We start from the raw sequence: 12,171 nt of genomic DNA on the forward strand, positions 1-12,171 counted from the left end.
ACTCTGAAGCCGCCGCCCCCTCCCCCCGCCCCAGCCCAGAGCTCCTTAGATGCAGCCCCTCCTGTTCAGAACCCTGCCCCACAAATTCCAGCCGCCTGGGCCTCCCCACATGCCAGTCTTGGCTTACTCTACTCAGCAGGCCTGCTGGGGTGTGGCCATGGGCCTGCCCAGGGCTAGTCCTGGAAGCCGCCTCCAGGCAGGAAGCGGGCACTCAGGGGGCTTACCCTGTTTTGTCCCCTCGGCTCAGGAAACATTGCCATGTGCTTCTAGTCCAACATCCAAAACCGTGGTTTAAACTTCCTCGGTTTTATGATCGTGTGGCACGGGGACAGTTTCCATGGCATTTGTTCCTTCCTGGGTGTGCCACTGGCACACGTTTATGACTCTTCCTCTTGTCCTATGCTGTCTTCTCTGTGGCAGACAATCTGGAGGGCTCCCAGGGACACACAGTTTCAGGAGTAAGTTCATAACAGTCCAGAACCGCTTGAATTTTCTCTGTGCGGTTCGTTCCCATTCCTCCCCCCACTCCCCGCCCCGCCCCGCCCCGCCCCAGTTACTCTTCCGGTTTAGTAGTGGATCCAAGACAGACAGTGATTGGCTGTCATTGTGAAGACAAAGAACCAGGACTCGAGTTACTTCAATCGTCATTGCATGTGTGACCGAGAGGTTTTATTTGTGTTTAAAACCGCGACACAGTGTGACCTGTGAGGTAAGTTCTATCTTCTTTAAAAAAATATATTAGTGAAATGAAGAAATGTTAATCCTTTTTGGTACCATAATGCTCATTTTGATAATATTTTTTTTTAATGGCCTGACTATGTAGACAAAGTTCAACGAAAGGGCATTTTCACTGTTTCTTTTCTGGCTACTGTTATTTTATTTCATCTCGTGATCATTTATTGTGTAAAGGAGAGGACACTCCAATGCGATCTGACCCTCGGGCCGAGGCCCCTGTGAAGACAGTAGCACTGGGGCCAGATGTCTCGCAGGCACACCTTGGGCCTTGGTTTCCCCACCAGTAAATGCAATGCCTGGGCAGGACGACGCAGCCTTGCACTGGGGGGCACAGTATCCAGTGTCTTGGCCTGGGCCTGCCTCCACCTGTGTGGGAGGGGCTGAACTTAAGGAAGCCCTGCCAGCCTCGACCCTCCACCTTTTCCTACCCCTGGACTGTCCTGGGCCTCCCAGGCCCGAAATCCATCCTCAGTGTTCTGTTCCTGAGAACTGGGAATGGTAAAGAGACACCCCCCCCAACCCCCACTCAGGGAAAGACCCAAAGGAGCGAAAGGGTTGGGCCTTGTGTGGAACGTGGGAAGGGCAATCTCCCGATTTCAAGCAGAAAGGCCGGCTGGAATAAGGCCTAGGTGGCTGGCCCGTGTGTGGGGGGGGGCAGGGGTGTGGCAGGGGGGCAGGTGGGGCCAACTTAGGTGGAGACATGGGTGTGTGTGGACACTGTGTTGGGGTGCCCAGGGGTCCCCCTCACCACTCCTGGCCCTGACAAGGCCCTGCTCATGTCACAGGTAGGACCCTTTGGCCACTGTGGCCCCCAGGACAGGTGAAAGCTGTGGCCCACAGGTGGGACTGCTTCCAACTCATGAGAAGGATGGGGTGGGGCACGGGCAGGGTCTCAGGGATGGGCCTGGGCGGGCAGGTTCCCCAGATGGCAGGGTCCAGGTTTGCAGGCTCCCCGGGACCCTCCCCAGCATTTGCCCAGCCAGCCCGGCTACCCTCACGCTCACCGGGAAGGGACGAGGCCTGGGCCTGGAAGTCCTGGAGGCACATCAGGGCCTTTTGAGGACATGGCTCCTGTGGTCACCACCCAGCCTGCTCCTCGATCTGCTGGGTCATCCCAGGAGCAGAGATATGCTGTCCTTCCTCCCACCTAGAAAAACAAAAGCAGAACAAGCCAGCCAGCTTTTTGTCCCCCTGCTCGTCTTGCTGCCACCCCGTCTCCTAGTCCCAGGACCTGCTCTTCCCACCCTGTCTTCCCGCAAACCAGCTCCCACGGGGTTGTGGTGGGAGCCCAGGGCCAGTTCTTGGACCTCACCTCGGCCACAGCAGCCCTGCCGAGCCATGCTCCCGCCACCTGTGATACTGGATCTGCGGACAGCCCCCCGCCCGACCTGTCCACACTTGTTCCTGGGGGGGCCTTCTGCTCACGAGCAGCGATCCCCAGCGCCAGACATCTCACCTGGGCTTCTGATGAGCACCCCAGACTTGACCCCGTCCCGCCCAGGGCTCAGAGCAGAGCCTCAGGAGTCCCTCTTGCCTCTGCTCTGTCCCACCTGCAGGCCGTCAGTCCAGAAGTCCTGTGGATGGAGCCGTCAGAGTATCTCCAGAGGCTGCCTCCCCCTCCCCATCTCCACACAGAAATGGGGCCCTCATTGCCCCCCCTTCATTCAGGGACGGGCCACACACGCAGGTTTACCAAGAGTGGGGAGCAGTGGGGCTCCGGGGTGCTCCGGGAAGTGGGTGGGAACAGGATGGCGGTTCCACCGGAGACTCCCACAAACTGCCTGCAGAGATCTCAGGAGAAAGGAACCAAGGCAGAATTCCCCTTTCCATCCGAAATCCTGCTCATGTTGTTCCTTATGTATACCCAATTTAACGCTTGTGATGTTTCAGTTTACTCCCTGAAAGCCGGATGGGCACGTGCCCATTAGGCCGTGTGCAGTCCCAGCCCACCGGTCCCCCCCCACCAACCCTGCTGTGCCTCCCCTGCCCCGCAGACTAGAATGCGGTGTCCCCTCTTCAGCCTGCACCCCACTGCTGCTTCTTGGTGCCCCCACTGCTCTCACAGCAGACCCTCAGAGTTACCCGGCTGGGCTCTGTCCTGGGCACACGGAAGGGCCCAGATACACCACTGCAGGGAGGACGGGGGGGTGGGGAGGTCCACCCGCTTGCCCCACACCCTGCCCCCACCCCCGCCGCCCTCTGGGCCCCAGCAGAAAGCAACCAGACGAGGTCTTCTGCTGTACTAATGTATTCCATCTTTCAAAAAGAAAGACATGATTTTAATATTACTTAACAATATGTTAAAAAAGTAGCCAGGCAGGCCTCCGTGTTAATACAGTCGTACACTCTCTAACAGACTTGATGGTGTGAGTACTGGGTGGGGTTTTGTTTTTGAACTTTCTCATTCTGCAAGGGATCTTACACAAGCTGGCTACAAGTCAGGGGGATCAGACACAAACAGCGCAACGTGTACACTCTTAAACAGTAGATTGTGGAGGAGAACGGAAGAGCGCCTGCCCGCCCAGCCCGCCTCGGGTGGGATGCAGGGCACACGAGAGCTGAGTGACGGCAGCGCCCCGGCGGGGACAGATGACAGGACAGGGCGAGATGCAGAGGCAACGAGCCACGTGGATGACGGAACGCGTCTCTGGCCACGGCCCAGGCTCCGAGGCCGCGTGGTGGGAAACTGGCGGGAGCCACTGTTCCAATCCGACAGCACAGCGCTGCGCTCGAAGCCTCGCTCACAGACTACACGCACACGAGCTACCGACGCGGGCCGAGCAGCGAGTTCTCGGTCTGGGGGTGGTCTCGGGTGCGGTGGCCCACCCGGCACAGCCCTGGGCAAGCACAGCAGCTCCGAGGCCTGGCCCACCTCCTGCGCGTCCCTCTCCAGGCGGTCCTCATTCAGTGGGCGGCAAAAGTGGCCTTTTTCAAGCTAAAATTGGACCAGTTGATGGACAGTCTTTGTCGGGTCTGTCTAGCCGAATCCAAACAGAATCTGTGGGGACAAAGAGCCAAACGGTCACGGAAGGAAACGGCCCACGTTCTCGCTGTGGTTGGCAAAGCCTAGTGTCCTCCGGAGAAGGGGGAGTGTGGGGAGAAGGGTCAGAGTAGGGAAGGGCCCTCAGGAGGGAGTCGCCCACTTCAGGACACTGGCCAGCGCCCTCAGTGTCCTCCGGTTTCCCGTGTCCTTCTTCTCCAGCTTGTCCCCCAGGGAAGCTGCTGCCCAAGGAAAGTTTCTGATGAGCCTGAGTCAGTGAAGGTGGCTCTGCCAACGGCCACGACCCTGCCTCTGTCACCTGCTAAGTCACAGAGATCCCCCCCCCCGTCCTCACTTATCCACGAACACACGGGGAAGCGAGATGTGGGAGGAATGGGACTTTTCATGGCCAGACTCGGCCCCACTGCTGCCTGCACTGCCCACCCAGCACTCAGGGCCGCAGCGGGCGCAGAGGAGCGCCTGCGGCCTCAGGCGCCAGCCTCCGGCCCCGGGCTCCAGCTCTTGGTCACACGCTGCATGCCAAACAGGGCTTGGAAAAGACCACACTTTGCCACCTGCTTCCCAGGCGACAGTGGCCGATTCTGTATTAAATGAAGAACATTTTCTTTCAAAAGCCTTTACTTGGCATAATTTCTGAAGTTTTCACCTTTCCAGCTCTCATCTGGGTAGCAGAAATTTGAATTAAGCCTGAAAATGGTTACTGCTGTCTCACCACTGAAGTGGAAGTGTGTTGGTTTACACAGTGGTTAAACCGACCAACCTCAATTTCTTGTGCAGCTCGCCCGGCAGTCCGTGTCCAGGTAGAAGGGTCGTACCCCCCACCCCGCCCTGAACCTCACTTCTCTTTCCCCGGCCAAGCCGGTCAAACCCCGAGTCCAGCAATGTTACCTTCTGCACCTTCTGGAAGCTCTCCCTTCTGCTTCTACTATCTCCCTTCTCCCGCAGCCGCTCTCAGCGGCTCTCCCTGGCACATGTGTGCCCCACACGTCTCCATGAGCAGTGACTTGGACGCTTACAAGGGTCACGCACGGCCCCGCTGCAAGCCACTCCACAAAGAGCTCCAACCCAACGGAAGCAAGGCCTCTGACGGGCTCTCAGGGCACAGGACACACAGCCCAAGCTGCTCCTTGGGGCCCCCAGGCCCAGAGTCCCCTGGCTCTGCCAAGCCCTCTCCACACACCCGGCTCCCCTGCACCTTATGCTCTGGTACCACCTCCTCATCGGGCCTCCGTGCTGTCAGCAGTGGACTGTGTCACACGTACAGAACACGTGTGCACAGGTAACCATGACACGAAAGCCTGGGTGACCACACCCCCAGCCCAGGTGGAGAAGCCCAACACCACCAGCCCGACAGCACCTTGCTATCCTCTCCCAGGAGGCAGCCCTGCCACAGGTGAAAATCAGCCCCAGGTCTCATGGTTCCTCAGCAGTATTTCGTGTGCTGATTCATGGACTTCCAGAAACAGAACCATACTGTCTATTATTTTTTTCTTACTGCTTTCTTTCAACATTATGTTGTGCAATTCCTCCACGAAGCCACACTTTGTTATTTTCAAGGCCGTAAGAGCAGACCACGGGGAACAGACAAGTGGACGCCATGCTCACATGGTTCGGCCTGGGCTGAGCACATGCACACCCATGTGGGGCAGGCAGTGGGGCTCCGTGAAACGTACCACTTCCACTCTACCCGATTCCGCCAAACCCTTTCCCACAGTCGCTGGAGCCCCTCTGCGCTCCCAGAAGCGGTGGGCAGAGCTGCTGCTCCTCTGCGCCCAGCTCCCGCTCAGGCTAAAGACCTCGCCGGTTTACTGGTCACTTTTCTGTACCGCCGATCATTTTGTTTGCCCGTTTGTCAACATGTTTGTCTTTTTCTGTTTTATGATGTTTCTTTTTTATATTTTGATACTAATCCTTTGTGATGTGCTACAAATACTATTTCTTCACTTTCTTAAAAAAAAACTGTTGATTTTAATGTTGTTTAATTTATCAATATTTTGTCTTATGGTTCTTTTTTTTTTTTTTGAGGTTTTTTTTTTTTTTTTTTTTTTTTTTAAGCATTTATTTTTGAGAGACAGAGACAGAGCATGAGCAGGGACGGGGCAGAGAGAGAGGGAGACACAGAATCTGAAGCAGGCTCCAGGCTCCAAGTTGTCAGCACAGAGCCTGACGCAGGGCTCGAACTCACAGACCGCGAGATCATGACCTGAGCCGAAGTCGGACGCTCAACTGACCGAGTGCCACCCAGGCGCCCCTATGGTTGTTGTTTCTAAGAAATCTTTCCCTACTCTGAGGTCAAAAAGATATTCACCTATATTCCAAATTAAAAGGCTTGCTTTTGACATTTAGAATCTCAACTCATCTAAAGCTGACCTTTGAGTATGGTGTGAGCTAAGTATTCAAATTTAAATGTCACAGCCCCATTTATGAACACACCTTCATTTGTTATAAACCAAAGCTCTGTGTTTGTATAGCCTATTTCTGGGCTCCACGACATTCTACACGAATATCATGATGTTTTAATAATCATGACTTTCTAAGTCTTTAAAAAATGGGCAAGAAAATGAGCATCATTATCAATCCTTTATAAGTTTTTTTGTTTTGTTTTTGTTTCTTATAAATGTAATACACATAAGGAAGAATAAATGAAACAGACGTGCACTATAAAGAAAAATTATAAGGCAAACACTGTGAATCACGAGAATCAAGCCCTGGGACGCTGCCAGTACCCAGGCAACCCTACCCAGCACCTGCTTCAGCCACAGCTGAGCCCCGCCCTGCTCCAAGTAATCACTATTCTGGCTTTTTATGTCAATAATTTCCTTGCTTTTCTTTATAGTCTTAACATCTATGTGTAGTATTCCCGAACAATATACTCTCCCCTCAATTCAGACAGAACATCTCCAGGAAACCCCCAATGTTCCTGTGTCCCTTTGTTGTCTGTCATCTCCTTGGCTCCCTGGCCCTAGGCAAACGGCGATCTGTTGTCTGTCACTACAGATGAACCTTATTTTCTGGAATCTCATGTAGATGGAACTTCACAGGATGCACTCCTGTGCACTAAGTACACTGCTTCTCAGATCCATCTATGGTGTTTCATCAGGAGGATGCTTCTCATTGCTGAGTGGCGTCCACCAGATGGACAGAGCATGGTTTATTCTGTTCATCTGCTGTGGATATCTGGGTTGTCGCCCGTTTCTGGCTATTACAAATAAAACTTCTAGAAACATTCATGTGTACGTCTTTGTGTGGATACACTCTTGTTTCTCTTGGGCAGACAGCCAGGAGTGGAGCTGCTGGACTGACTGGTGGGTATATTAAAAAGATGTACTTCAGTTGTGTCTAAATTGAACTTTATATAAACAGGGTATTATATACATTCTCGTGTTGTGCCTTTTGTTGACTATTCAGTTTGTAAGATCCATGTTGCAGACTGCTCTAGTTCACTCCTTTTCGCTGCTGTATAGCATTTCATTGTGTGACTGCAAGCACAATATATCCATCCTAACATGTTTTAAAAACGCTAAATTTTGTAAAATTCTTCTTGGGTTTTAAAATCTACAGATAAATTTTGGGAAACACGACAGCTTTATGATACGGACTTTTCCTGTCAATGAATATAGGATCTGGGTCTTCAGTGTTCTTCAGTCACGTTTCAAAGTCTTCTATGCATAAGTCCTGTGCAACTTTTGTTAGGTTTATTCATGGACATTGCACAGATTCTGGTGCTATTATAGATGCTGTCTTTATTTAAATTACATTTTCAAATTATGGATGCTGTAGAGAAATGTAACTTCTGTACACTGATCCTTACTAAATTCTTCTGTAATCCCCTTTGTAGACCCTTAGATCATCTGTAAAATGGAATTTTATTTCCTCCTTTCCACTCCTTAAGCCTTTCTTTTCTTCTCTTATTCTGCTGTCTAGGAATTATAATTTAAGGTTGAACAGAAGTGGAAACAGAGCACCTCTGTTTTGCACGTGCTTCCATGTTTCCCATTTCAGAAAACGTTCCATGTGAATTTCTTTTCTCTCTCTTCTTTTGGTAAATCTTTTCAGGTTAAGGATATTTCCTTCTATTGCTAGTTTATCCTTCTTCTCCTTCTTCTTCTCCTTCTCCTTCTCCTTCTTCCTCTTCCTCCTCCTCCTCTTCTTCTTCTCCTCCTCCTCCTCCTCCTCCTCTTTAATTAACAGAGTGCTAAGATTTTATCAAGTGTTTTTTTCTGAACCTATGGAATGATCATATGGTTCTTCGTTAATATATCAGTTTAGCAAATCGCATTTGTGGATTTCCTAATATTAAATACTCCTTGAATTCATCCCTGGGGTACATCTGTTTGGTCATATATTGCTTCCTAAAACACTGTTGGATTTGAACTTTTTCTTGATGTGAACTTTTTCTTGATGATTTTACATCTAATATTCATGACTGAAAGAGATCTGTAATTTTTCATGTTTTCTGTATTGCTTTTTAGCAGATTTTGGTATAAAATTCTTCCTTCTCTCAGAAAATGAGGTGGGGAATCCTGTTCCATTCTCTGGTAGAATCAGTATAAGCTTGGATAATCTGTTTGAGGTTTTGGGAGAATTCTCTGCAAAACCGTCAGAATATAGTTTTCTCACTGGGAAGACTTATAACTGCTTTGATTTCTTTGATGGTTACTGGATCATTCAAGCTATTTATTGGGTTGATTTCGTACCTAAGTTTTAAAATTAATCATGTAGTTGTTCCCAGTGTCCTCTTGTATCTTAATTACCGCAGCACCTGTAGTTATTAATTATGCCATCCTTCCCATTTACATGTTCATGAAATTAAAGAAACCCTCTTTATTATGGAAGATTTAGACCCACACAAAATCGAGTGCAGTGAAATGGACACAGCCATGGTCCAACTTTGATAATCACTGACATCCTGGTTCCTTTCCATCTAATTACTATATTCTTTTGTGTCTTTTTTTGTTTTTCCCATTTTTCTTGACCAGTCTCTCAAAGGTTCATTTATGTAGTTAATATTTGTAGAGTCAAATTTTGGCTTTGTTGATCTTCTCTGTATTTGTTTTTTATTTCACTATTTTTCTTTTATGTATTGTCTCCTTTTACTTTCTTTGGATTTGGTTGTTCTTTCCCTAATTTCTCAAATGAAATCCCTAACTCATTATTTTCAGTTTTAAAAACTCACTTGGCAGCATTCAAGGCTTCACTGAAAGAGCAAACTTTTTCCACATCCTACAGGTTTTCATATGCGTTTTCCCTATCTCTTAGTTCCGTGTATTTAAAATGTCTTACTGTGGTTTCTTATTTATTAACCCATGAGTTATTTACATGTATATACTTTCAGATTTCCAAGTATTAAGGGACTTAAAATTTTACTTGTTGCACATTTCCTACTCAAACATGTTACGGGCAGAGAACACAAATTATGCATGTTCATTCTCTGAAACTTCTGAGCCCTGCTTCCCATGGCCCCGCAAGTGTTCTGCTTCTGTGAACGTTCCCTGTGTGCGTAAGAACACAGACCCCGGTTCCTGGACACAGTTTCATCTGTACTCATTAGACTCAGCTTGCTGGCCAAGCTCTGCTGATCCCCCACATCCATGTGGGTGCTTGCACTGCTCAAGCGAGCAGCCACAGAGAGAAAGAGTCTGAGATGTCCTACAAGAAGAGTGGATTTGATTCTCCGTGCAGCCCAAAACAATTTTCCTTTTTGTATCTTGAAACTATTTCATTAAGTACTTAGTTTAAAATTTCTATGTCTTCCTCACACACTGAACCTTTTATTACTGTACAGCAACCTTCATCTGTCCCTTACATTAAAACATTCTGTCTGATAATAACATAACTATACAGGGGCGCCTGGGTGGTTCAGTCAGTTAGGCATCTGACTTCAGCTCAGGTCATGATCTCATAGCTCGTGGGTTCGAGCCCCACGTCGGGCCCTGTGCTGACAGTCAGAGCCTGGAGCCTGCTTCGGATTCTGTGTCTCCCTCTCTCTCTCTGTCTCTCGAAACTGAATAAACATTAAATTTAAACATAAAATAAATAAATAAATAACATAACTGTACAGTAGCTTCCTTTTCCCTCTTTATTTCCACCTTTCTATTCATCGTTTTAGGTATGTTCAGTATGTTCTTGTAAATGGAACGTGTATGTGTGTGTGCGTGCACGTGTGTAAGTATGTATATATGTATTTAAAATTATTAACACAATCTGACAAACTTTTTATCTATAATGGTTGCTGGTAAAACTGAACTTGTGTCTCTCGTGTTTTTAAAATTTGTTTACTGTACCTTCTTTACATTTGTTTTTTCTGAGTTTTGATTTTTTTTCCCCTTCTATAGATTAGCAATTTATACAGCCTATTTCTAGTCTTTTAAGGACTGCTTGTGAAACTGTATCACCTTCACCTTAGAGTCTGAATATTAAATCCTTAGCTGTTGGGGCACCTGGGGGGCTCAGTTGGTGAGCGTCCGACTTTGGCTCAGGTCACGATCTCACGGTTCCTGAGTTCGAGCCCCGCCTTGGGTTCTGTGCCGACAGCTCAGAGCCTGGAGCCTGCTTCGGATTCTGTGTCTCCCTCTCTCTCTGCCCCTCCCCCACTCACACTCTGTCTCTCTCTCACAAATAAACATTAAAAAAAATTGAAATACTTAACTGCTAAATACCTGAATGATAAAAGAACCTGACGATACTCAGCTCTACTTCACACTAACTCACAAGCTACTGTTCAATACGGTGGTTCTTTCAGACGTAATGTCAACTGGCTATTAGTACTATCTTGTTACAAAGAAAGCATTTTATTTACCGACATTTATCAGGCTGTTTCTCTCTCCTTTCTGCAAATCAGACTTTCTAAGATCAATCTTTTTTCTTGAAGTGTAATCTTAGATTTTTTTTTTTTTAATGCTTTTATTTATTTTTGAAGCGGAGGGAGAGAGAGAGAGAGGGAGAGAGAGAGAGAGCGAGCGAGCGAGCATGAGCGGGGGAGGAGCAGAGAGAGAGGCAGGAACAGAATTCGAAGCAGGCTGCAGGCTCCAGGCTCTAAGCTGTCAGCACAGAGCTCGACGCGGGGCTCGAATCCACAAATTGTGAGATCATGACCTGAGCCGAAGCCGGATGCTCAACCGACTGAGCCAACCAGGCGCCCCAGATGTTTTTTTTATGCAGATGTTTTTGTAGCAAGTTCCTGTAGTTTTTCTTTTATGTTAAAGAATAGGTTTGTGGGAAACATAGTTATAGACTGACAATTTTCTCCCAGCACTGAAAATATCACTCCATGGTCTTTGGGTTTTACATTTGCTATGTTGAGGAATGGATTTTTATTTGTTTATCCTAATGGTATATGTTGTACTGTTGAATTTGTAGATTTGGATTTCTCATTAGCTCTTCAGAGTCTCCAGGCACCATTTCTCTTTATATAGTCCCCATCTTCTCCAAAGGCGGGGGGGAGGGGGGGGGGGTCCAGTTAAATATATATGTTAGACTCAGTCTCTCTCCTCCATGTCTCTTAACCTCTTTTCTATTTTCTATTTTCCTTGAATTGCGGTGCATTCAGGGGGTATGTCTGAGATATTTCTTCAAATTCACGAATTCCCTCTTCAGCAGTGTCTAAGCTGTTTATTGTATATCTATTAAGATCTTGATTTTAATAATTATATTTTTCATTTCTAGATGTTTGTTTTCCCCAGGTCTTGGGTGTTTGATAATCTCTGTTTATAAGCACATGCATGATTTCAAAAATATATGAGGCCTACAGACCTACCTTGGGAAAATTTCCCTCCAAAGTTCTGCTTTTATCCAAGAAAAGTCCCTATTCCATCCCTTGCTCCCCAGAATTTAGCTTCAGGGCAAACTCTCTTACTAATGCAAGTGATTTACCTATAGGTCATTTTGGACTTTGTACAAACACATCTGTACCACTTGAGAATGACAATCCCATTTCTTCCTTGATTCTTATCCTTTTTTTCCTTCTTACGTCTTCGCAAACAGAAGTTGTGATGATGGGCATCCTTCTCTTCTTTTTTCTTTTTTAATCTCAAGGGGCAGTTTTTAATGTTTCACTGTAAGTATGGCATTTGTTGTACTTTATGGATACCTTTTATTATGTTAAGGATGTGCCTGGGTAGTCCTACTTAAGAGTTTTTGTAATGAACACATGTCCAACTTTAGCAGATGCTTTATTCCGTCTGCTGAGATACATACACACACATACATAAATTACATAATAAATATAATTTCCAGAAATATTTAGACTTCTTTTCTATCCTATCCTATCCTGAACAATTAGCATTCAGAGCAAACACACTGCTCCGTGTGTGTGTGTGTGTGTGTGTGTGTGTGTGTGTGTGTGGTTACCTGAAACAAAGAAGTTAAAGTACTAACAAAGAAGGAACAAGGAGCTTTAAAATAAAATTTGCTTGCCAAAATTCACAAAGAAGATA

The 12,171-nt window shown here is 47.4% G+C and overlaps 1 protein-coding gene across 11 annotated transcripts in view; it reads right to left on the reverse strand.

Annotated features, from left to right (window-relative positions):
• Positions 1–636: 636 nt before the first annotated feature.
• Positions 637–12,171, reverse strand: part of FAM193A (family with sequence similarity 193 member A) — a 165,602-nt gene continuing 154,067 nt past the window's right edge. For 5 of the 11 annotated variants that reach the window (XM_058719614.1, XM_058719611.1, XM_058719608.1 and 2 more), the window contains exon 21: positions 2,968–3,733. In XM_058719614.1, coding sequence (XP_058575597.1) covers positions 3,640–3,733 — 94 coding nt within the window. In that variant the 3' untranslated portion in view covers positions 2,968–3,639. Of the gene's footprint in view, positions 2,310–2,428; positions 2,527–2,967; positions 3,734–12,171 lie in introns of those variants that run through there. The other 6 variants (XR_009258691.1, XR_009258694.1, XR_009258693.1 and 3 more) reach the window with 6 other exon arrangements.

Source organism: Neofelis nebulosa, chromosome 3, assembly GCF_028018385.1.
Source record: "Neofelis nebulosa isolate mNeoNeb1 chromosome 3, mNeoNeb1.pri, whole genome shotgun sequence".
Taxonomy (NCBI): Eukaryota; Metazoa; Chordata; class Mammalia; order Carnivora; family Felidae; genus Neofelis; species Neofelis nebulosa.